At 44.3% G+C, this 26,588-nt stretch overlaps 1 protein-coding gene across 1 annotated transcript; it reads right to left on the bottom strand.

The window, feature by feature from the left end:
• Positions 1–575: 575 nt before the first annotated feature.
• Positions 576–24,211, bottom strand: LOC147895526 (uncharacterized). Its single transcript, XM_087383879.1, has 5 exons — positions 23,894–24,211; positions 23,166–23,560; positions 1,660–1,842; positions 1,416–1,568; positions 576–1,241 (listed from the first exon to the last, which is right to left on the bottom strand). Exons 1-5 carry the CDS (start codon positions 24,120–24,122, stop codon positions 1,023–1,025), a joined length of 1,179 nt encoding a protein of 392 aa, XP_087240005.1. The 5' UTR covers positions 24,123–24,211; the 3' UTR covers positions 576–1,022.
• Positions 24,212–26,588: the final 2,377 nt, after the last annotated feature.

Genomic DNA, 26,588 nt, shown 5'->3' with positions numbered 1-26,588 from the left:
AGTCGAATGAATGGCCATCGTCCCAATCATGAACGAGATGGAGTGGGGATAATAACTATCTCAAGAAGAGGTTATAAACACATCACTTGACCGCACAAACACATTAAATTACCAACGAGACACGTAGGGGTCATAAGGTTGCCCTTTTTGCATGTTGCTGGCTTTGGAGGACCTCAACCATGCTTTGCCCAACAAAAGGTGAAGGGTGAGCTCATTCCCGTCACTACTTGATCGCTCCCATGACCATAGCCTTCTATTGATCATGCATGGTTCCTTGGAATGCACTAAACTTATAAGATTTGACTCAACTTGAAGCTACTTAAAATGAGAACATTAGGCGAAGCATTTAGACAAGCCTCCTTACACCATGCTCTTGGTTGGCCTCTTTTCCCTTGACCCCTAACATGCCCCTTGCATCAACAATTACTTCGATCAAGTGTAACCTCGCCGTCTTGAATGCTTAAGAACTATGGAGTACTTTCATCTCTTTGGAGCAAACTTTAATGTTTTTATCATTGGTTTGTGTCTTTTTTAAAGGTCCAATGTGTGCTCCTTGTCTCTCCAAGATAAGTCCATAAGGTAATGGAGTGTTGGAATTGCTCACAAATTGTGGCCATGTGAGGTGGATATGGGATACAAATATTGATCAAGCCTTTTCCCATGCTGTAAAGTTTATGTACAAGTGCACAAGAAGTGGACATAAATGAAAGCGAACAAACTTTGAGTAAGTTATTCTAAGAGCCTGTTCACATGAGTGGCCTGGTTTAAGAACCAAAACCTGTGGTTTGCAATCGACAAGTTCACGTGGAGCCGATTTTGAGACCTTGGTTGCAAGCCACCAAAAAATCCGATTGTTCGATGGTGACACGTCATCATTTCTACGCACACAGTCTATATGCATCATGCCTCCAATCTCAAAAAATTAGCTGGCGTGTGAACCAAAAAGAAACTAGAACCTTGTATTGGGCGGGCAAATCTGTTTGAAACCAAATTTCAAACTAGGCCCTCTGCATGAGCAAGCTCTAAGATGTAGTAGTTTTTGCAGCAACCAAGGCAGCTCGAAGGTCTGCCCAGATGTCTTCCACATCCTCCAACCCCACGGAAACACGAAGGAGACCGTCGTCGATGCCCAACTGACTACGGAGTGGTGCACCCAAGCATTTGTGTGACGACGTTGCCGGGTGAGACACAGTCGTCGAAGTTCCACCAAAGCTCGGCGACAGCGTCACCATCTTTAATGCCTGGATCAATGTTCACGAAGAACTCTTATGTTTGTAGATAGAGAGACCTTCAACTTTCCTTTCTCCTAAAACTTTTGAAGTTCTAAGGCCAAAACATAACTAAAATATATCAAAGATAAATCTCTAATGTAAATTTGAAAACTTGAAGTTCGCCGGTTTTTTGTGAACACTAGCCTGGATGGCTCTATTTGCCCCTTCCTGCCCCCCTCCAACTTCCATGCAAATTATTGCACACTTGGCTGCTGACTCAGTCCGTATCGCTAAACTGCTTGCCATGCATCTCTCTGCAAGGATCTTTGCTGAAGCCCAAGCACGCTCCATCCGAACCTGCCCATAAATAAATCCATCAAGTTTCTCTTCACAAACCACCTTACACTCAATGCTCTTTTTTTATTCTTTTTCTTTATTGTCGTATTACCTCTAACGTATGAATCCCCCGAACCGCTAGCCATGCATCGAATGGGGTTGCCGTTAGTCCCCATCGCGTTGCCAAGCTTGTTGCTTCTTCTACTAGACGAGAAGATCCAACCACAATTCCAGCCATGAGGTCACTATGGCCCCCCAAAAATTTAGTTGCAGAATGTACAACCAATGTAGCACCCTGCACAATGAAGTCATTTTGTAAAATTGAATGTTCATGTCATACTAAAGGAGACTAGCAATCACCCAATTTTTCCAAACACTTCCCGAATCTGATGGGGAAAAACATCACTCTTCTAAATATTCGTTCACAAACTTTTAAGCAGCTTCAAATCTTCTTGGCCCATTTAGCAATCAAACAATGCACAGCACACACGGGGCTGGCTCACTTGAGATCAGGAAGTTGCGAAAAGGCCAAAAGTCAGCCAAATGCTTCTAAGCAAGCTTTGAAAATCCAAGTCTGCTTGCTGGTAGAATTATGTTAAAAGGGTAGTCGTCAAATTTGTTAGCGAGTCGTGAATAAGGCAATGATGCAGACCGGTGCAACCTCCCGATCGTGCATGGTAACTGCGCTCGAGAGCCTATAAACATGTAATGACCCTATCTAATACAATTGTTTATCCATTCTTCCGCAATGTTGTGCAATCTCTTAAATCATGCAAATTGTAGCAACGATCCACTGTATTCTTTTCCACTACACAGACCACCTGAACATAGATTTCTAATACTTGCATCTTCTAAAAAAGGAAACAATAAAAACACCAATTTTATCTCACGTTGACGTAACATTCCCTTAAAGCAGAAAAGCTACAGAGATGAACTTCTAAAATTGCTGCCATGAGGGTTCAATACCATTATAGGTATACATAGATCCGCCTCTCGTTTCACCTTAATCTTTGGAAAATATGTTCTCCTAAAACTTCTAGATTATTTTCCTATATCCAGAATCGTAGAGAAATTCTCGTCTGAGAAATACTATCTGAACAGGTTGGGAGTTAGACTTGCACATCCAAAAGTTCTTCAGCTCATTACCATCCACTTTGCTTTGGTGAAATCTATTTGTTCTTATGTTACAAGAAACATTCCCCATGTAACTACAAAATTAGAAGATCTGATTATATGGCAAGAAAGCAGGATAATCAAGATCTCACACATGTAGGCAGTCGAAGAAGGATTGCTATAGAGATGCCCAGAGTGGTACATAGCCAGGGATGGATCCCCGAGGACCCTATGGCTTCGGTCCTTCCATAGAGTCCATAGTGCCCCAATAACAAACCCAATGAAAGAAAATATCAAACCCCTGTATTTGTTCTTATATTTCAAGAAACAATCCCCAAGAAAAGGACCTATAATTACAACATGAGAAGATCTCATTATATGACAAGAAAGCAAGATAATCAAGATCCCACGCATGCAGGCAATTGAAGAAGGATTGATATAGAGATACCAGAAGAAGGGATACTTAGCCAGGGATGGATCACCAAAGATCCTATGGTTTCGGTCCTTCCATAGAGTCCATAGTGCCCAATAATAAACGCAATGAAAGAAAAGATCAAACCACTGCCTGACAGGATGGACACCAAATAGCTAGAATAGCTTCCCGAAGCGAGCACTAGGGAAACGGGCTCGAAGTTCCTGATGTAGCATAAACAAGATATCACGATATTCAAGGAAATTACAAAACAAATGGAGCATAGACTCCCGCAAGGATAGTCATCGGGGACACATGGCAGGAGTAAGCCAAGATCTGTCCAAATGAAAGAACCCCAAGCAGAACTTGCCACAAGAAGATCTGTTGACGAAGGGGGGGTCTACAACCCCATATTTTCTGCAAGCTTTTCCTCCATCACTGAGAAGTACGTGGCATGGATCAGATGCGATTCTCATGAGCAGATTCCCAAGGAGGAAGTAGCAAAACCTTATACAAAAAAGCAACCTTCAGATTAGCTAACAGCAATGAACGACAAGCAGGATCATCCCAGTGAGGAGCCCAGTCCCTTAGGCGGTCTTTAATCTCAAGATGAGGCACTGGCTGAAAACCATAGGGCATATGTGCCATAGGCGTCTATAATGATGTCCCAAGCAATACTGCCTGACTGCTGAAGAAAAGATAGCACCATACCAGCATCATCAAGCACATCACCCACAAGGCATATGCCTTGGACCAAAGAAAATAAGAGCAGCGGGTTTCCTTCAATGCCAATGGTTGCATCAACACCTTTCACCAGTGGAGGCACTCAGTTTGCAAAGAGTCTCCAACAAGAGAATCCCTGCCAGTCCATTTTATATAAGAGAGTCTGTGCCCAATCTGAAAACAAGCTAGTAACAAAAGGATGGCCCTTGATCCTGCCATCAATGTGGCACAAGAGAAAATCCCATTGGATAAGCTGCCAGCGACCAAAGGCTGCAGTAGACAAAAGCAAAACCAATTGTCGCATCATGTATACCCATGGTTGATTACCCTGTAGCTACTAAATTATCCATATATTGAAGCACAAGATGAGTAGCTATTGCATAAAACAAAGCACTTAGAGGGCAGCCTTGATGTACTGAGCTAGAAAGAATCCCTTCATCACCAATATCCCTTGTCAAAATGCCAACAGCCTTTCATCTTGATACAACCAGCAAAATGGCATGCTACATTTTCTTCCCAAATCACAATGATCACATAGTTTGTGAGATGAAATCACATTGTATAGTATCAAAAGCTTTAGCTAATCCACTTGCAATTAAAAACAATTAAAAAACATCCTGGTCAGTGCACTTGGCATATCCCATCCCTACATAAGCATTGGCAATATGAAACGAACAATACGACAATACACTTGCAAACACGAGCCATGACACTCTGATTATCCACCCAACCAACCTCTGTGTTTGCAAACTCGAATCATACCTCACTGTATTCTTCCTGCATGCAATACACAAGGCCCACAAAGCCCTAGATGGTTCTACATGCCACATGTCACATTCCTAGGGTCATTTGTTGGATCATTTGCCCCTCTCTTGGAATACCATTTAATTCCGTTTGCCCTTGGCAATTAGACATTTTGGTGCACCTAGACCCTTGATCTCTAGAACCATCTAGTCAGTGCCCATTCGCCCTCACCAAAGACCCTTACATTGATTCCTTTAACCATATACTTGAAGTACAATGAAATATAATTGGTTCTCTAAAGGAAATGTCCATCGACTCTTTCGAGGTTATGTTATCTCGGCTTGAGCATAACAATCCTTCCCTCTTCAAGCATCAGCATCCTCAGCAGAAAGAAACTAGACTTTGTCTGCCGGAACGAGGAGGAGCTACTGAACATTCTGTTCAGTAACAACTCTAAAGACTTTTGGCAGAGATTTCTAGAGGGACGGTCCCCCTCACCACTCACTGACACTCAGGTGTGGTTTGATTATGCACGCACACTCTATGATATCCCAAATCAGCTAGTCCCTAACCTCACATATGCCACGCTCCACATCCTGCACCCTCTTCACTAGGGAGGGGGTAAAGGATGCTGTAATGAAGCTTCATAATGGCCGAGCGAAGGATCATGAGGGACTATGCACTGGGTTCATTGCATATGGGATTAACCTCCTAGCCCCGATCTTAGCAAAGTTAACTATCTCACCCATTCACAAGGCAGGGGATCCCATGAGCTTGGAGAACTACAGGACCATTATGATTGGACATATCATGTCCAAAATTTATGCATCAGAACTTGATTCCGAGGTCAGCAGATTTGCGGAGTGTCGAGGACTTGGAGCAGCAAGACAGGCCGAATTCCGGCGTGATCATGGACCCATGGACCACATTCTCACGCTCAGACGTATCATCGAGGAGGCGAGGGCACGGAAGCAGAGGGTTTACTGTTGCTTTATGAATTTCCACAAGGCATTTGACAAGGTTCCGAGAGCCCACCTCATACGGCGCCTACATTATTTGGATTACGACCAGAGATCATTTGGGCTGTCATGGCACTTTATGAGAGAGTTTCATGCAAAGTCCGGGCAGGATCTAGGTGGACAGACGGGATCATGAGCACTATCGGGATCAAACAAGGGTGTCCATTATTACCTACCTTGTTTAGCCTCTACATTGACGAGCTTGAGACAGTGATGCAGACACAGGGGGGATAGGTTGCTCTCTTGCGGGCACACTGATCCGGATATTGCTTTACGTAAATGATGTGGCTCTCTTGTCTTCCTCATCAGAGGGGCTCCAGAGACACGTTGACGCACTACAATCCTTTTGTGAGTCTCATGATTTGAAGGTCAACCTGGGTAAAACCAAGGTTATGATCTTCAATACATCTTGAGCCGTCATGCGCCAGGAGCAGTTCGCATTTGATAGGTCACTTGTTGAGGAAGTTTCATCATACACTTATCTTGGGGTTGTCTTTTCCGGACCCATCTTCACTATGAGACCTGCGATGCAGACACGCTTGAGCAAAGGATATGCTTTATTGGCTAGACTAGAGAGGCAGTGCTTCCACTCTCACTTTCAGGATCCACGGACCAAAGGGTTGCTATTTGACTCCTTGGTCCGTCCAGTGGGGATGTATGGCAATCCATGCTGGGGGGCCAGACTTGTCGGATACAGAGTGGGTCAAGGTGGAGCGGCTACAGGTTCTCATGTTATCACGGATGATCCGTGGTAAGCCATCAATTCCTCACCAGATCATTCGGGCGGAGTTTGGGTCACCCCCATTACAGCTAGATGCTACATTTCAGGTCATCACGTATCTGAACCGAGTCAGGGCGTATGGGGATTACACCTCTGGGCGTAGCAGGCTACCATGGCTAGCACTGTCCTCTTCTATGGCACTTGCAGTAGGAGGAGACCAGAGGTGCTGGTATGCACGCACAGAGAGAGAATTTGAGGGACTGGGGCTCCACATGGATAGACTACCTCCATTCCAGTATAGCATGGATGCTCCGTTTTCTCCCCTCCTATCGCACGATGTCAACCACGTTATCCATGAGGATCTATTACACCTACACACATTCCGGACCTGGCTGGGCCCGAGTGATCTTCCAGTGAAGCTCGGCTTCTATAGAGATCACTTCCTACATATCACAGCGGAGGGTTTCATTGATCCCCAAGGGTACACTCAAAATTACTTATCCCACTCATTGAGGATCTCTCTTGGGCAGTTCCGGATCTCTTCACATAGACTTCGTATCGAAAGCAGCAGAGCAGAGAGACTACCCAGGGAGAGGCGCATATGCACTTTGTGTGACATGTAGGAGATTGAGATAGAGGAGCACTTCATCTTCAAGTGTCCTGTTTACTATGAGATTCGAGGATGTTTCTACTGCCTCTTCAGAGACAACTATGGGGTTTTGGCCCGATTTATCTCCTACCCAGACCAATGATGTTTGGCAGGTTTCGTTCATGAGGCACTCAAACACCGCGAGAGGATACTTCAAGCACGGAGACAAGGCCTCGACAGAGCCTGTGACCCGATAGCTCAAACAGAGGGTTGACACACAGATCACACTTAGGGACATCCTCTCCATGTTTAGAGTTAGATCCCGTCCGACGAGGGTCACAGTAGACCTGGTTAGACGCAAAGCTATGACCAGGAGACATGCTAGGGCTGCACCTTTGAGTGGACAACAGCACTATATCGTAAATTTTCATCCGCATACGCCTTAGCTTTATCCATAGCTTGGCGGATACTAGCTCTCAAGTGCTAGCATCTCCCGCATCTAAACAACATAGTTCGCGGCACTAGGCACTTTCTCATGTATTCCAGCTATAATTGGATTTGTTAGTCTATAACCATAGTTCAGCTCGAACGGACTTATTCCTGTAGAGGAATGTTTTCTATCATTGTAGGCAAATTCTAATAGTGGCAACTACTTGTCCCACGTATGTTGCCTCAATGAAATACATGCTCTAAGCATATCCTCTAAATTAATTAGATTTGTTGGTCTATAACCATAGTTTAGCTCGAACGGACTTATTCCTGTAGAGGAATGTTTTCTATCATTGTAGGCAAATTCTAATAGTGGCAACTACTTGTCTCACGTATATTGTCTCAATGAAATATATGCTCTAAGCATATCCTCTAAAGTCCAGTTGACTATTTCCATCTGACCATGCGTTTCAGGATGATCCCCACTACTCCTCAAACATTGCAGTTCAAAGTAACTGGTAAATTTAACATCTATGTCTGACACTATGGATCTGGGTAATCCATGCAAACGAAATATATGTTTAATAAACAAATCTGCCACTTGCGAAGCACTAATAGACTCCCTAGTTGGAATGAAGTGAGCCATCTTGGTAAGACGATCAACCACCACAAGAATAGAATCATATCCACCTTGTGTCGTAAGTGGACCAACTATAAAGTCCAAGGAAATGCTCTCCCATCTGGTATTTCCCAGGGCTGTAAAATGCAAGGTGGCTTCACCCGCTCTGCCTTACTCGGCACGAGAAACATCGTGTCACATATTCATGAATATGCTTTTTTAATTGTGGCCAAAAGAAACGCTTCACGAGATCATACGTCTTCTCAACACCAAGATGTCTCACATACATGCTATCATCGCATTGTTGAATGACCCTCTACCTGAGATCATTCTGATTCGCTACTACTACCTTGCCATTTCATTTCAACATACCATCCGCTTTGCGTAGGTTTAGCCTTTTTCGGATGCCAAGTCGTCTTTTTCCCTGAGTTTAAGCACATAAGCCTTAGACCAAAGGCTTTGGACGAACTGATCCACTTTTTGAGTTTCTCTAATCTTGATTATTAGAGCACTCTCTAATACCGTGAACTCATATTATGCATAATGCATGATAATGCATCAACAACTTTATTTTCCTTCCCTCTTTGGTACCGAATCGTCATGTTGAACTCCTACATGACTTTTACCTACCTAGCTCAACGGCCTCTCAAGTCAGGCTGTGTACAGAAATGTTTCGGAGTATCATGATCTACATCTACATAGAACTCTAAGCTATACAAATAATGCCTCCATGTTTTCAAAGCATGGACGACAACATACAAATCTAATTCATGAGTTGACCAATTTTGTTGAGAGAGAGGAAGCTTCTTGCTTTCAAAGGCTAGTGGCCTTCCCTCTTGGAGGAAAGCTACTCCTACAACAATGCCACTTGCATCAATTTCAATAAAAAACGGTTTCTGGGGATCAACAATTTTCAACACCGGTCCTAAGATCACAACTTGTTTTATGGCGTTAAAACTTTCTTGTTGATTCTCTCTCCCATATAAAAGGTACTTTATCTCAGGTCAGATCAATTAATGGCGATACTATCTTGGAATGCCTTCGATAAAATGGAAAAATCCAAAATTATTGCAAACCGGTCAAACTCTGAGGGATAGGCCAAGTCACTATCATAGCCACTTTCTTTTGATCCATTTCCACCCCTCATGAGCAATAATGAACCCTAAATATTCAAGTCTTATCATGCACAACACAATTTTCTTTTTATTTACATACAGACTGGCTTTCCTCAAAGTACCAAACATTATTCTTGAGTGTTCACAATGCCCAATAATACTTTTGCTAAAAACAAGGATATCGTCAATATAATGTACTATAAACTTCCCGCTATACGCGCGTAGTAAATCGTTCATAAGCATGACGAATGTAGCTGGAGCATTGATAAGTCCAACGGCATTACCATAAACTCATAATGTCCAAACCTGCTTCTAAAAGCGGTTTTATGCACATCCTCGACTCTTATCTAGATCTGATGGTAGCCACACGTAAGATCTATCTTGCTGAAAGGTATGGCTCCATGTAATGCATCTAACAAATCGTCAATCCAAGCCATCAGATACATGTGCTTAGTAGTGATATTGTTCAATGCTCTGTAATCTTTACAGAGACGAAAAGTATCATCTTTCTTTTTCTTTAATATCACTGGCAAAGCAAAAGGGGAGAAACTGGGCTGAATCTGCCCCAGCTTGAGGTATTCCTCCAGTTGCCTTCGCACATCAGCTTCTTCAGAAAAACTAAATCTATAGAAAGGCCTATTTACATGTTCTGACCCTGGGATAAGTTCAATCTTATGCTGAACATTCCGCTTTGGAGGTAACCCATGAGGCAACTCATCCCTAAAACAGTCAAAGAACTCATCTGCAATCTGATCAGCCAACTTGGCCATCTTTCCATCTTGGGTAACATCAGTGCTAGTCGATGGACCTTCAACCGACTCTACAGATGCTTTACAAAGAAACAAAAACTCTTCTTGAGTTTTTCAAACTTCCATTATGGAAACTAACGGTCCTTCGGGTAAATTCTTTTTACCTTGCATGACTGGGGCCATATCTGCGTGAGCAAGCTCGCTCATTTCAAAGCCCAGCTTCTCCGCACAGTCTTGAATCCGAATTTTCAACTGGATAACTCTTTGGTCCCATACTTCAGTTGAACTTCCATCTGCCATCCTGACTTTATATGCATAGTCAGATGGGCTAGTAGTCTTTAATTTCAGCCTCTTACAAGTTTGGAGTTAATTACATTGTGCGTTACGCCGAGTCAAACAACACAATGACGTCGTGATTGACCACTAGCCCTTTCATCTTAATTAACTCCATATCGCTGAAGGCCGTATACCCCGTTGTTGCAGGTTTAGATAGGATATTATCAGGTGCACTGTTTACTAACTTAGCAAAAAACACATGTAATAAAACAAGTACTGATCTCTAAGAAGCTAACTGAATTTGCTTATGTTTGCGGCTCTGGGACTTCCCTCCATCTCCACGGCGCAATTTGAGATCACCATCTCAACCATCCGATGATCCTTGTTTCATGGACAATCTTTTCACTTATGAGGATGAAGGCATCCAAAACACAAGCCTTCTCTCCTCACTTTCTCTTTTTGCTCGAGTCAAAAAAGATTTCGACCAAGCACGGGCTGCCATTGGAGTTACATTTCTTTTCACCCCAATGGTGGTACATGATTTAGAAGGAGTCTCAGCTGGCTTTGCATGATCGGCTTGGCCACTAGGCTATGAGACACTACCCACTTTTCTTCGAGTACTCATACTAGGTCCCAGCCTGCACAAACCCGCTTAGTCTGTTTCCTTTGGCCTCCTCACAATTCAAGGCTATGGCAATTGCTTCATCTAGAGTGTTTGCATACTTAGCCCAAACTTCCATCTTGATCCTATCATTCCGTCCAAAAAGAAAATCCTTTACTTGTACCGAATGAAGAAGAGGTTCATGAACCTTCATTACACATTCTCTAAATTTATCAATGTATTCAGCCACTGGCAAATTTCTCTGACGAAGGTTTCTATACTGATCCCAAGCTCGGGATGTTTCTATCAGGGGGTAAGAAGTGTTTTCTAAATTCTTTTTTGAACCCCTCCCAAGTAGGGGATGCCACTCCATCCCTTTGCAATTTTATCCACCATCTATCTGATGCCTCATTAAACATATGGATTTTCTTCATGTCATTCCTGATTTCACAAATGGCAAAAGCCTCTTCCCATTCGTGCACACAAGTTTCTATCACATCATGCTACGGTCAATCATCTGACCAGAATACTTTTTTGGCCTATAATTGGCAATATTAGGTATCTTAGCCCTCCTAGGCTCGACCGTGTAAACACTGGTTTCATGCTCCATTGGAGCTTTTCCTTCTCCCTCCCAGGATGGTCTAGTAGAAATATTGTGAACCATTTTTCTAATTTTGGAAAGCCCTAAGTTTGCTTGCAGTTGCTAAGCTATAATCTGTTGTAAGGCATCCTCTAATAAAGCAATCCTATACCTAGATGAATCTAGGAACATTCCCAAACTCATCCTCTAAAAACACAACATAGTGTAGTTTCAATCTCACGATAGTCACTCATAAGATTGAAAACCATAAACTCCATCACGCATAGCAGGGACTAGTTACTATGACATCCCCATTGACGTCATCAGCGCCCAACAGTGGGTGTAGACCATAGTATAAATATATGCTCTCACACACAAAAATCCACACACCCACACATGCTTGAGCATCCATTTATACAAAGTCTTCGTACTGAGTTTCTGTCGGCACTCCGGAGGTGAAGGGCAGACTCAGCCATGACGAAGGCTAGCACTAAAGGAGAAGGCTAATAAAAAAGTAGTCCAAAATCTCATCATTCAAGCTACAACTGCTTGTGAAGTCTAAAAAATTTCATTTTAGTCTCTCCCAAACGAGCATCTAAATCTAGCTGGCAGGGCAACGCACCATTTAAGATAGAAAGAATTACCGCAATACCGGCAGGCCGCAACTTGGACGAAAACTTCACAAGGTGAAATTTGCATGTCCGCTAATACGGCAGAAGCATATACCTAGATGAATCCATGAACATTCCCAAACTCATCCTCTAAAAACACAACATAGTGCAGTTTCAATCTCACGATAGTCAATCATAAGATTGAAAACCATAAACTCCATCACACATAGCAAGGAAGCAATCCTACCTGATAGTGTGTGGGCCGCTGGGCACGACACCTAGGGCCGGACTCCATATTCTATGGGGTCCACCCTTGAGGCCTCTTCTTCAACCTCCATTGCTATTGCTTTGCCTTTATCCATAAAGTGGTTTTTTTTAATTTAAAAAACACCACCTAAAACTGTATTTACAATTGGAAATCCCAACCTCCAACTATATACTGTACACTCCAAATGCTCAAAGCAACAGCTATATAGGCATGTATCAAGCTGCAAACCACTAATATTTTTCCCTATGCTAGGGAAATTCCTGCACCAAACTACTGAAAATATCCAAGACTATAATCTTTAAAAAAGTTTAAAATTTTCAAACCACCATCATATAGAAGAGATGAAAGCTCCCTGGTTGTTTTTCCCGCAAAGTTTCTTTCCCACGCACTGCTTCCTGTCAGATTCAGTCCATGTACAACTTCCGAACTGCTTTGATTTCATGTCCAAGCATTCAAGGATGGTGAAAACCCCACAAAAGCGCCTCCAAACTGGATTTCCGTCCAGTTCCATCCAATTCCATCAGTCTATGGACAAAAAAAACAGGATTCCGTCACTGACATGTACGTGCAATCGCTCTCCTTTCTTTTTAGCCTCAAACCAAAATCCTCTCCTTATTCTGGTGCAGAGTAAAGCGTTCAAAGCGCCCATAACAAAACAAATATAGATCTAACGTCTGTCAGCACTTGCAGCGTCAGCTTTCCATCCCCGTTTAACACACGAAAGGTCCCTGCAACGCTGAACTCAACATCACCATCTTGTAGGATCTTTGCCAACAGACGACGAACTTGTGCGTGCAAATCAACGAGGACCATGTGCGCCGAGTCTTTTATAGGTAGATGTAGCCTCCCAAAAATCGCCCCATCTTATCCACAACCAACCTGTAAATACCTACTATGGAATATACGATTCTAGAAGAGAAGCGTGACTATTCTTTACAAACCCGCACCACGTGAAACCAGCAACAATCGTGTGACGTAAACCCTCCCACAAGTCTCTCCTTTGCTCTAATACCAAATGAAATGAAAAATACGACAATACACTTGCAATCATAGGCGATGACACTCTGATTATCCACCCAAGCAACCTCTGTGTTTGCAAACTCACATCATATCTCATGTGTATTCTTCCTGCATGCCTTAACAAAGCCCACAAATATCTAGATGGTTCTTAGGTGCACCATTTACCCCTCTTGGAGTACCATTTAATTCCGTTTCCCCCTTGGCAATTACACATTTTGGTGCACCTAAACCCTTGACCTTTAGAACCATCTACTGAGTGCCAATTCACCCTCACCAAGGACCTTGACATTGATTCCTTTAACTTGAAGAATGAAAATAATACGAAAGTTAATACTCTAAAGGAAATTGTCCACCGACACTTCCGAGGTCATGCTTGGTCAAAGCTTTCTTCCAACTAGCTAGCAATTGTTTGGTTCCCTAAGCATGATTAACCATATGGTGGGTGAAATGGAACTTTTGTTGCAATTTTGAATGGCTGCCACTACCACATGCACCTTGTATCTGTATTGTAGAATGAATCCATCCCACCCTGGAGATTTCCATTTGCCACATAATCTGATGGCATCTTTCAATTTGCATGCCCTGGTGAGGAGAAAATTGGACTAAAATATTGAAGAAGTTCCTACTGTGCAGACATCACAGCATGTAACGGAGAAATGGCATTCCCAAACTGTTTGGCAAGGTGACTACAAATATTTTCACTTTGCCTTTTATGATGCAAGCCTTTAGAAAACTTCTTAGAAGAGCAGCCCTTATAAGTAAAAGTCCTCTCCTTAGCCCTGGTTTCCCACTTCTCAACCTTCCACGATCATTACATTATAAAAAATGTCTAGCCTGACATAGATAAGTAGCCTCAGCAAGAGATAATTGCCAAACTTGGCTAAGTTCTATCAAGTTCTGACAGGTATTTTTTAGCCTTGCAACATCCTCCCTGAGAGTATGCATGTAGTTCTTGCCATACTCACAGATCACATGCTGCATACGTGTAACAAAAGCAATCCATGCATAATCAGCATCCATGTGACACTGTGCCCAAAGAGAAGCAGTAGCATCACGCACCATGTGTTTGTATGCCTCATGCTGCACATACTTTTATTTATCATAAGAAGCCTTTATTAGGCAATTTGTCATTCTGCATATCATAAAAAGACAACTGAAACCAAAGTGGAGCATGATCCAAATGTTGGAAAGCATAATCAGCCCACACATTGCACGTAATGCACCATATTGATGCGCATGAAGCATATACCAACGATCCAGATGGGCCCGATAAGTAGATTGTGTATTATGCTTAAAAGCATAGCTAGGAGACAAATCCCATGTCTCTTTCTAGAGGTCAACAAGACCAAGCTGAAGAAGTGCTTGAGTCCACTGCACTTTCTCCGAGGCAAGCATATGCGTATGACCAAATGCAGTATCTCTTGGCTGCAAAGCATTATTGAAATCCCCAAAGCATTTTGGATACTACTACATAGCCTACCAGATAGATGCTCTACTTAGTACTATGCGACAATGGCGGGGCATAGACTGAGGCAAACTCATCTATCTCTTCTTGTGCAAGACATTGCATAACAACCCATCGACCATCTCATTCCTTCAAAGCCTGAAGAGCATGTATAAGAAGAAGTATTGTGACACAAAATTGTGATATCTTTTATTTGATATTGGTACGGAGGAGACGAGACCGGAGGGAGAGGGCTCCGCTAAGCATAGCGCTTGCCCTACCTACAGCAGGGAAACGCTTTTGCGCCCTCCAAAGTATGTACGCTTGATAGGATTGTGAGGATCAAGCAACAGCCTTCTAGCTATCACCTTATTTTGGTTTTCCAAGATATTTTAAGAGATAGAGAGGATGAGTAGAATGAATCATTGTCAATACCATGTGTATAAAATGATAAATACCTTGGTATGAAGTGAGAGTTATTTGTGAGTAAGATATTATAGGATTTTAGAAATAAGAAGAGTGAGTCGTGTAAAGAGGTAGGCCTTATGTCCATGAGGGCTCAATAATATAAGAGGGATCACATGCCAAGCGTGTGGAGGAGTGTGGAAGAGTGTGGGCTCAGAAAGGAATCCTTCTAGAATGCCTATGTGAAACAGAGAAAGAAAGAAAGAAAAGAAAGTCTATTAACGTCCACGGAAGACCAAGAAGTCTATGGGACAACATGAAAACCAATTAGTACATCAGCTTAGGGAGGGTAGCTCCCAGGGAGTGCATAAAGCAGCTCCATTTATTTAGAGTACCTACATTATGACTTGGAAAGAAACATAATCGGCCATACATCAGTTTAAGACTGAGAGTCTTTTGGCTTGGATTTAAACTCTTTAATGAGTGCTACGTCCTCATGGTACATTGCCCATTTTCCATCATTCCTTGCAGCATTGACCTTAGCTAATTCCGCTGCCTTATTTTTCAATTGATCTCGTGTAAGTTCTTCAGCTATCCATATCTTAGTTCCTTTCAACTTGTAGGATTGTCGGAGAAGCTTGACTCGTAGATCCCGTGAGTTAAGCGTAATGATAGCATGACCTTTAGACTGTAAGATGCAAGTTGCTCTGGGTTCATCGTCATCATCAAGAGCATCATCCTTATCAGCTATCCAATCAATATTAGGAATGGTTGTTTTAATATGTGCTAAGGTGTCGCTGAAAGAGTCCTCCTCTTTGCACCATCCTTCGGGGAGTCCCCCTATTCTAATCTTCAAAGCGTTATCACGCCTAGCTACATGTTCTTTAATCTCTTCCTGATTGTCAGCCTTGTTAACCTTTGCATCGAACTCCACAATCACTTCCTTCTTTGCGGTCTGTACTTCTGTGTGAACTAGGTCTTTGATTGTGGAGAATAGCTAGGGGGTAGGGGGGGAAGCCTTGTAAGATTTTACAACCTTATCGATGACTGCCTGCTTGCCAAGTCCTTCTAGAACCTGAATTCTGCCTGCTTGCCAGGTCCTTCTAGAACCTGAATTCTAGCTACTACATCTGCCAATTGCATCTTTAACTCTCTTACTTGCTCTTGTAGATAAAAAATCTGTTAATGGTGCCCAATGATGGGTCGGTCAAGACCTCCTCGTAGGTATGTATGTGCATACGAAGAGGGTGTTATAGTTGCAATGGTGGCGTATCAGGACCTGTTGCCTGAAATGATTGGGGTTGAGGGGGGAGACTTCAAGGAGAGGCTCGGCCATTCCTTGCTGGCCATATCTTCCGCTGCCTCCTCGCTGAGCTAACCCCCTAGCTGGGCTGGGGGTTCAGCCCAACTAGGGGTTAACCCTGGGTTGGGTTAACCTCTGTCGGTTAGGTTAACTGGTGCGGTGCGGCAACGCTGGTGGAGTTGACGACGAACGGTGATGAGGTTGAGGTGACAGGCGAAGAGGTTGAGGTAACAGGTGACGGGTACGGGTGAGGCTGAGGCTGACAGGTGAGAGAGAGAGGGAGAGAGAGAAAGAAATTTTATTAGAGTCTTCAGAAGACCGATGGGTCTATGAGACTGAAAGAAAACCTGATACAAATCACAATAAGGGTGGAGCCACTAAAACGAGCATTATCACCCGTGCTGAATCCTAAGTCTGATCATACATAATCAAATACATATGGGTATGACAATGAAAAGAAAAAAGACTGGAGCGAAGCGGAATCCTCCGTATGTCATGTCGTCCTAGCTGGTGCATAGCCGGTGATGGGACGCTAGCGTCCGTCAAGGAGTCCCGTGCATCTCGGTCTCCTGGAAGAGGCTTGACGTAAGACCAGAGCTACCGTGACTCCCGTGGGACGTATCCCGGGTCTAAACAATGACGGGAGGTCCCCCAGAGTGATCTGTGTGTCCCCTCGATGTCTCGTGTGTCGTGTTGCGATCATCGGGTCGGGGTCTCTGTCACGTCTGCGGCTAGACACTGGGCGATCAATGTCACTCGATGGGAAGAACTCTGTGATCCTGCTCTGAGAGGTGTCTGATGGTGTGGCCAAGCCCCGTCGCCTGAGTAAGTACTCTCTGTGTCAGACCCCCTTGTGAATGAATGCCACGAGACATCTTTGATCTGGGTAGGCGAGGAATCTAGAAAGGAGCCCGGAGCCATCTCTGAAGAGATAGTGGTGGCGACCTCTGATCTCGTAGTACACTAGGCACCTGAAAATAAAATGCTCCTCCGACTCAACCTCCTGACAGTCGCACAATATGCATATGCGATGCTCCCTAGGGATCCCCTCTGCTCTGCCGCTCTCTATGCGGAGGCGGTGTGATGATACCCGAAACTGTCCGATGGAGATACGTAGTGAGTGAGGCATATGAAGCTCAGTGTACCCCGGTGGTGTGATGAATCCCTCCTCCAAAATAAAGAGAGAGAGAGAGAGAGAGAGAGAGAGAGAGAGAGAGAGAGGCTGAGCGGTGAGGAGGGGCTTGAGGCGGAGAGGCTGAGCGACGGAGGTGGAGAGGCTGAACGACGGGAGAGGGAGACTGAGCGACGGGGGGAGGGCTAGCAACTTATGGATGCGAAGCTCTCTTATAGCTTTGCAAGTTTATGATATTCATCCTTGCAACATCTGTTGCTGATGTATAAATACACCTCTGCGCACTGCTGGTTTTTCTTTCACCTGGTTGAATCACCTTTTGGTGAGTCACCCAACTAGTCCTCTGTAGGGTAGGTCATTCATGATAATCGCTCATGAGTAGCCTTTTTCTTTTTTTTTGGCAAAGAAAGGAACCTTCTATTAATGCTTGAAAAACTTCATACAAAACAGCAGCCCCGAAGGTGTTGAGTATGGAAAAAATGATAAAGGCTGAAAGAAGAAAAAACCAGCCTCTATTCCAGAGAAACCCAGCTCACAGCCTAGGGAATCTCTGGTACAGGGTGTAAACTACTCGGTGCTTTCTATCAATTCAAACAACGGATTTTGCAGAGGCATTTGAATGAGATGATTGCGAGTTGCCAAACACATATACTTGAACTTAAGAGTTTGCAATTAAGCTAGAATTAAGACTTATACAGCTTAAACACAAAGTGACATCATTGGAGAATGCAATATGATTGAGGGGCCAAGACGGGGCCCCCCCCTTATCCAGGCTCACTTTATTCTTGAAAATGGAGATACAAGACCAAGGTGCAATGCACCTTCCAAACTGATGAACTCAGTGAAAACCTAGGACCTAGATACAAGACTCAAGAGCATATGTACAAGGTAGACAACAAAAAGGAGGACTCCAAGCTCAGGTTTCAGCTCTTGGCTTGCCCAATCCACAAGGAAGAAGCCTGCAACAATCACCACTTACATCCAACATTAGAGACAAGCACTAGTTTCTAGCAAGATAGTAGAAACAACATGAAATAGTGCTGTAAATGAGATAAACTTGACAATACAGGCTCCCTTCGTGACTTGACCCTTTTGTAGATGAAATCCTTGATGCCTCTGAAGCTACCTTGGGTGAGGAGAGTGTGGAAATGGGGCTGGAATGAGAACAGCTTAGAAAAACAGCCTGTAGGCTAGAGAGAGAAAGCTTTTATGGAGTGATAGCTGTAGAGAGAGAGTGCCAATGCTGATCCCAAGGGAGGAGATGTAAGAGAGGAGCTGCTGCTGTTCCAGAGGTGCACAGAAAGGCAGTTTTCTGCAAGGGAAATGGGCTGGAACAGTAGAGAGAGAAATTCTGCAGTCGAGAGAGAAAGACTGCAGCAGGAGAGAGAAAGGGGCTGTGGCTGCTCCAGGCTAGGTGAAGGAGAGAGGATGCTGCTGCTGTTCCAGAAGAGCTGAGAGGGGGCAGATTTCTGGAGAGGAGGGGCTGGAACTGTAGAGAGAGAATGTGCTGTTGTAGAGAGAGAAAGTGCTGCTGAGGTGAGAGAATGGCCTGGGAGCGGGCTGCACCCAAGGAGCTGGAGAGGTTCTACTACATCATCCAAAAGGAGGGAGAAGAAAAGTGACGAAATTTTCATGTGTGGAATGAAGGGGAGAGGCCTTCTTTTATAGGCTCAGTCCCCCCCCTAGGCCTAGAGTGGAAGGTGGACACTTGTCCCAGATTTTTGGTGGGCTGCAGTCCCAAAGAGGACAGCCCACAACCTGCACCAAATCTACCAGATTTGGGGCCAAACACTTGGCCTACATGCCCTGCCACTTGCCATGCATGCTGCCACATGTGTGGGACAGGTGGACTGACCTGCCAGCTCAGATTCCATGTGGCAGTCTGCCACGTGTCAGCTGCCACGTCACTCCCAAAAACCCTAAAATTTCAAAGTTGTCAGAATTTAATTCTGATCGCACCCACAGGTTCCTAACAGCTTAAACTATCTATTGACGTACTCTAAGGTCATAATTGAGCCATACTGAGCTCATTTGTTTGTCGTCTTATCTTGTATCTCCATTACTCTTGGCATGCTGCCAGGCCCACACCCAAAGCTCAGGGAACATTCTCTTGAATGGTTCCTAGGTCATGTTTGGGTACTCAGGTGGGGTGTGGTTTCTAGATGTCCCTCTCAAAGAGAGGCCATCACTCTTGTGGGTCACTAATGCCCATAACCCCAAGCAAGGGGGTCCACCCTCAAATGCTAGACCTAGTCCCCATTGTCCGTAACTGAACAGAAGGAAAACATTTCATTTCTTAATAAGCATACTATTGAAAAATAAAAAGAAATAGTACCAAGCAAGTGGATACATGTTGAAGCAGGATGACACAGGGGCTAACAACAAAGTGGGGGGACTATACAACCAATGAATCCCTCGCGGAGTGAATATGTAGAAAACTCCTACAGGCCAAGCCTTGCAGAAACGTGTGTGTCGCGACAGCCGCCCTAGAGCCTGCCAGGTGTAGTCCCTGTGAAGGCACATAATCCTGAGAAAGATCCTCTCTGCGCTACGACAACTCCAAAGATAGTGAGGGGTCGTCTCCAGAACACCAGCAGAGCAACATTGGCACTGCCCCTCCACTCGCATCTGCTACAACCATGGGCCTATGGGCAAGCCTCTGTGGGCGGCCAGCCAGAAAAAGTAGATCTTCCTTGGCTGCAAACTGCACCATAGGCGCATCCAAAACCTCTTGGGGCACCCACTGGGCCACCCAATGTCTCTTCCTCGAAGGGGTCCACGTCGAGACTCCTGTCAATTTGAGTGGTATAGGTAAAGGAGGACACCTCGTCCACCTGCTCGGTAAGGCTAATCCTGGAAAGCCAAAACCACTATCCCGGATCCCACTGGACCTCCCTCAAGGACCTAGGGGCATCCTACTCTAAAATACTAGGAGGGTCAATGTGCCACTCCTTCCCCAATCGGCCCACAACTCTCATCATCTGCCAACGAATCCCATCCAGACTCCCATCCATCTCTGGGTCTCTCTCAGTGAGTGTCTGAAGTAGGCCTCAAGGCCCTACACGAAAGAAACCACGCTGCTAGCTGCCTCGCTGAATCAACATCCTAAAAGGAACCCCAGTGTGAGACCCCAACCAACTGCTGTCCAACCACATGCGGAGTCCCTCTCACCAAGACTCAGGGATGGCTAAGTCAATCTCCCTCATCCGCTACCTTGTTCCATGCCTAGAGTCCGTTGTCCGAGCATACGTCCATCCTGATCCCTGATCTCCATGTGCCAAATAAGAGGCCAACGCTCAAACTCCTCTCTGCAACGACGCTGAGCACGGATGAGGCCCCCTGCTAACCTCTGCCAAACCCTATGGAGGCTCCTCATCATGGGGGAGCCCTTTCCCGTAAGGGGGCCCTCTAAGAAGATCCATCTGTGTGAGTGCCGCCATTGCCCCCCAGTGTGTGAGGTGTTCTTGAGAAGCCCTCGCTATAAGAGGAGCTTGCAGGGCTTTGTACCAGGGGTGAGGCCGCGTACCACCAACTTGCCCAAGAGAGCTCTGCTCTGCATCTCTGAATCAATGATACTCAAGCCTCTCAATGCTTACGGCATAATCACCGTCTGCCAAGCGACCCGGGCTCTGGTGTTCCTTGTGCCATCCGGACCTGCCTAAAGGAAATTCTGAACCAAGCGTCAGAGCTGTCCAATGCACCCTCTATAAAAGCACTAGCAGGAGGCAATGTACCAGGAAGTGGCAAGAAGGACTTGGTTTGCTACTAAGGCACGGTCCGCTAGTGAGAGTTTGGCCGAGCTCCAGTAGAGAAGCTTGCGCTGAACACTCTCCAAAAATCGGGGCGATCTACTCCTCTACTATAATATCAATACCCACCTGGCACCCGAGGTATCTAGCTATCTGGCCCCGCGGTATCCAGCAGAACCCAAAGGCACTCCCCCACTCTCGAATCTCCTGTGTCTTCTCGTAGCGTGTGAAGGATTTTGTCTAGTTTATCCGTGCACCGAATGCTTCACAATAAATAGCCAAGGCTCCCCGGACTCCCTCCAAGCTCACTGTGGTGCCCTCTACATACAAGGTTGTGTTATCTCCAAACTCGACATCCAACAGCTCCTCCTGTCTGATTGGGAGCCTCAATCTTGTGAGGCCTGCCACCTGTGATCTCAAGTAGTAGTCCGCCACCAACAAGAAGAAGAAGGGAGTCAGGGGGCAGCCCTGACGGACCGAGCGAGAGAGAGGAAAGGCCTCGCACGTGTATCCACCGATAAGCATTTGACTAGAGCTCCAAACCCAATCTCCACATGGTACCCTCCAGGAAAGACCATTCCACTCTGTCAGAAGCCTTCTCAAAATCCAAGAGAAGGACGGCCAAAAAGTGAAGATGTTGTCCAAGATGCTGCGCTCTTGAACGAATCCAGTCTGAGTGTCGTGGATGATGTCAGTAAGATGGGGTTGTAACCACAAACTCAAGACCTTGGCGAGCATCTTGTATGCAGTATCAATCAAAGTGATCGGTCTCCACTACCGGATGTTTGACCTATCTCCCCCTTTCGAGATCAAACAAATCCACCCCTTGCTAAGGGACTGAGGAAGGGAGCCTGTGTCGAAGATCTCCTGCCAAGCTAGGCGGAAAGGGGTGGAGATGATCTAACCTTGAGGGCGTGTTTCACCCTCAATGCAGGTACAGCTCCCACCTGTATAGACGATGCATCTGGTGTTCCATGCAGACCATCATTGCATAAAGTCACAAAAGAGAAATGGCGAGGCTTAAACAAAGACAAGGTCTGGGAATTAAAGCAAAGCTTACCTCAGATGTCGAAGCATGGGTTAGGTTGCGGGCAGAAGATTTACGAATTTCAAGCATAGAGGAGTAACGAGTTTGTGAAGCCTAGCGGATCTTGTCAAAACTTTGAGCAGGAGCAGATGTCGCAAGTATTCATACACACTGGCAAAATCAACCATAACTAAGGCTACGTGAGCATAGTGAGTGCATCACCAGATAATTTGACAACTGACCTGGCCAGCCAACTGAGCTGTCATGAGATCAGACCTGCCAGGCTGGTTGGCCTGCCTGCAATCTGCCAAGAACAGCCGACAGAGTCCATCAAATTGGCCTTCCTCCCAGCCTATAACATACGACTTTTGCCCCTCATTCCTTCATCAAGCAGCTACCAAGCAGGCCAGCCATAGGAGCAGCAAAGACAGCAATGGAAGTTTAAACGGAAGCATTTGCAATGCAAAGGAGAGTGGAGAGAAGGAGAACATGCCACCACAATGGTACCAGAGAGAGTATTTCTTTAATTAATTGAATCCCATACTCAAGCCTCAAAAGAGAGCCTGGCCGATCATTCACGAAGTCGATCGTGCACAGTTGGGATATTGAATCTGTTCAATTTCTTTTGCACTTCATTTCATCTCAATTACAGTTCTTGGAATAAGGGGCCTATGGTTGTACGCTGCTTCTCCAGAATATGCAGAGCCCATTTCCCACGTTAGTTTGCGCCTTCTAAAGCAACAGCCTTTTTTTTTCCGTTTCCCACTTCAATTTGCATGACCTTCCTTTGCGAGAAATACATATTCATCCTCCTTCCTTTCAAAAGGAAACAAATTGCATGAGTGTGTTGTAATGCAGCGCTTGCTGGAGCGGGGAAAATGGGGGGGGACGGTGTGGAGGTAGCCCTCTTAGCCAAAATATTGACAGTAACCGAAAGCTATACTAGAACGCAGCTTGCTGCTTGAGTACCTCCAAAAGTGGTTTCGTTCGCAAAGGCGTTGCCATGGTATTGTCCACGATGAGCATTGCTGTATACTTATTGCATATATTAGCTATGGACTGGATGTCTGCAACCTTCACTAGCGGGTTGGTTATGGATTCCAGAAAAACCACCACATTTTGCTTGTTTCGAGCATCGTTGGCTAATCCGTCATGACCAAGACATGTCGTAAACGCCTTCTCGAGCAGATCCATATCAAAAACATTTTCAAACACAACATCAATGCCGAAGCGACGCAGATCAATGTTGAAGAACTCATATGTGACGCCGTAGACATCTGAGTTTACGATAGCCAGGTCCCCTGCTTTACAAATTGACATCACCGCTGCAATTATTGCCCCCATACCTGTGGATGTTGCCAGACCTGCGCAGAGAGGCATTTTTAAAAGTCACAAATACGATATTGCTTATACGATAATCAAACCGAGGTCATAGTTCGCCAGCCTCGCTTTATCGCAAGCAGCCGGTGCAAATTCTGAGCTTTTGAATACTAAGATCGCAACTCATATGTTAGTCAATAGCGATAATTAATTTGCACCGGACTGCAGATGCTTGATAGTGAAGGGACTTCAGATTTTAGGAAATGAAAACTGGAAAGTTGGAACCGGGGCTTCCGTCAGGAGTCGTTAGCGTACAATCACAACGGGTAGCTTTCTATTTCGTGGGCTAGCTGGTATCAAATTTGGTAAAAGCTTGCCTGCTTCTGCTGCTTCCAATGCAGCCACGGCCGCTGCGAGCTCGTCCGAGTTTGGACATCCGTAGCGTCTGTAACTGTAGGAAGCATTCTGGACATCAGTGAGAGACTCGAAATCATATACAGAAGCCTGCCAGATGGCTTTTCTTCCAGAGTAGCTAGCTGTGGTGCTACTCAAAGACCCAGCGTGGGCACATAGAGTGGACATACGGACATGGCTCTCTTCTGACATCGTTGCTGTTCCAATGGTTGGAATGAAACAAGTTGAATTACATTCATAAGGCCTGCCCAATTTGGAGATGTAGGGTTATGTAGAGAATGGAGTGAATACCAATAAACAAAGTTTGTTTGGATACCAAATGTGATCAATTGTTGATCCGTTTAAAGTAGTTTGTTGATGAATTAGTTGGGCAAAGAAGTTGTTTTCCATGAAATCATACAATTTATTTTGTTTTTTGTTGTTGTAGTTTATGTTGAAGTCGCCTGTAATTGTAGTGGACATGCAACCTTCTGTGTGCGACAAAAGTGTTTGAAGGCAATTCAACACGGTCGTAGTTGATCCCACCGGCAACTTGTAAACATTTATGTTGGCTACTTTGTTCAAGCCATCAACAGTGAATATGTAAGCAAGGATTATCTTCCGTTCTGGTGTATGTAATCGTGTTGTTGCAACTTGACGTTGTTTTTGAAGCACGTTGCAATTTCGGCGCTTGTGCCCTTTTGCAAGATTGTGAAGTCAGGTAGGGCACCATGATTGATGTTGTTGTTGTGCAACTCTTGAAGGTAGAGGATTGTTGCGCTTAAGAGGCTTTTGTCGTTCAAGATATCATCCAAATGTGAATTAAAATTCCTTGTGTCAAGGGATTGTAGTGTGATTTGCAAGTTATCATGGTTGGAGAAGTCTTGTTGTATTGAGATCCATTGTCTTTCTCTTCGCAAACGTTCTATTTTGTTTTTGACGTTGTTGTCTACTTTGATGTGTTTTGGTTGGAGCTGATTAACGATGAATAGATTTTTTGGGTCGCGAATATGTGAAATGGTTGTGTAGGCCCGTGCGCTTTGATGAGAGATGGGTCGAATGCAACACAATCCATTGATAGTCCTTGCGAGCGATGTATTGTTCTAGCAGCTATTGGTTGTATGCGAAATTGACACCGTGAGATAGTATTTAAGTTGTTCTTTCCTACTTGGAACTCTCTTGTTATTGGGTGTATGGGAGTCCAAGAGTTTGGTATACCTGAGCTATACAGAGCTTTGTTATTTTTTTGCGCCTGCATCCCTGTCTTGCTACAACTAAATTCAACGAATACCACATGTGGCTCTGTAGATGTGTTTGAATGTTTGAATATTTCGTCCGCACCATTTACAAGCTCGTCTAGAATGTCCAAATTACCAAAACATATTTCGACTATCATTCCAAGTTTCAAATGTAGTGTCCTATGCAATCCCACTGTGCTCCTCGATTGCGGTGGGATTGTAATTGATTTGCTGCATGTCTTGTGCCTTTTGTCGATGGCTTGAAGAATATGAGGAGCATCTTCAACCAATTCGAAAACCTCTTTGTTGTGGATATCTTTTGCTACGCTAGTGTAGAATAGGTGTGGAACTGTTTCTTTTTGCAGTGGTTTTCATATAAAGTTGTTGTTCATGTATGCGATATCTTCTAATGAGTGTTTGCCAATTCTTATTTTATTTAGTACGTTTATGAATTCCAAGTTGGTTTGTCGCATTGGTATGCTAAGCTCATAGAGCAATACATTTTCTTTCCAAAAGTTTGACATCATGGATGTGTTTGTTGAATGCCCCATGAAAATCCATGAATCTTTTGTTGGACTAGCTTGGTAAAGATCTCCACATAAGAGAACATCGAGTCCTCCAAATGGTTGTAGGTGATTATGTTTTATTTCACGTAAACGCATATCTGCTGCTATTAATGTGTTGTTGCCAATCAGAGACACCTCGTCGAAAACTACTAGTTCGAGGTCTTTATAGAGTTGTGATAGTTCTTGTAGCTTTTTGCTAGAAAGGCTTGTGTAGTGGGATGCCATTAGAGGCAGATGCAACGCTGAATGTATTATTGTTCCCCTTATGTTGAATGCTGCTTTCCATTGTATGCCAACAGCAGAACTTTGGGCGACTCAATGTTTTCTATATCCTTGTGTGAGTAATGCCTCAAAAGTGCTTAAACGATGGCCATAAGGGTGAATTTTTTTCCCGTTCCAGCGTTGCCTATCAAGAAAAGGTAGAATTGTTTTGTCGGATCTATTCTTTTTTTAAGCATTAGATCGTTCAGAATGAATCGTTGTTCTTTGTTCAATTTTCACAATGTACTGTAATACTCTTTGTTAGGCATAAATTTGTATGTTAAGAACGAGGAAATGCTTTGATGGTTTGGTTTTGTTTAGTTGGACATGTCTATTCCTATGTCGTAATGGTTGTTGCATTTGAATGTGGATTGTTTGGATAAGGATGTGGAGGAGTTGGATGTTGTACTTGCATTTTTTAAGACTTTGGGAATGAGCTTGTCGAATTTGTCTTTGTTTGGGTCTATGATGAGTTTGTTGTCGATGTACATATCATGCCATGTAGTGTTGGTATGGACAAGAGTTGGCTCAACATGGTGGTATGGTAGGAACAAAGTACACAACTCCCTATAGTAATTCTCTGGATCTTTGATTTCATTGTAGTTGTTGAAACG

This window comes from Dipteris shenzhenensis, chromosome 13 (assembly GCF_047967505.1).
Source record: "Dipteris shenzhenensis isolate YYH24624 ecotype China chromosome 13, Dip_SZ_1.0, whole genome shotgun sequence".
NCBI classification, from domain to species: Eukaryota; Viridiplantae; Streptophyta; class Polypodiopsida; order Gleicheniales; family Dipteridaceae; genus Dipteris; species Dipteris shenzhenensis.
The sequence above is the reverse complement of the archived record's forward strand: the minus strand, read 5'-3'. Positions and strand labels throughout refer to the sequence as shown.

Coding starts and splice junctions, on each gene's coding strand:
- LOC147895526 (XM_087383879.1), bottom strand. CDS start 24,122: ATGTCAGAAGAGAGCCATGTCCGTATGTCCACTCTATGTGCCCACGCT. Junction 1,843..23,165: donor GAACGAAACCACTTTTGGAG/GTACTCAAGCAG, acceptor TTCATTGTGCAG/GGTGCTACATTGGTTGTACA. Junction 1,569..1,659: donor GGGGGATTCATACGTTAGAG/GTAATACGACAA, acceptor ATTTATGGGCAG/GTTCGGATGGAGCGTGCTTG.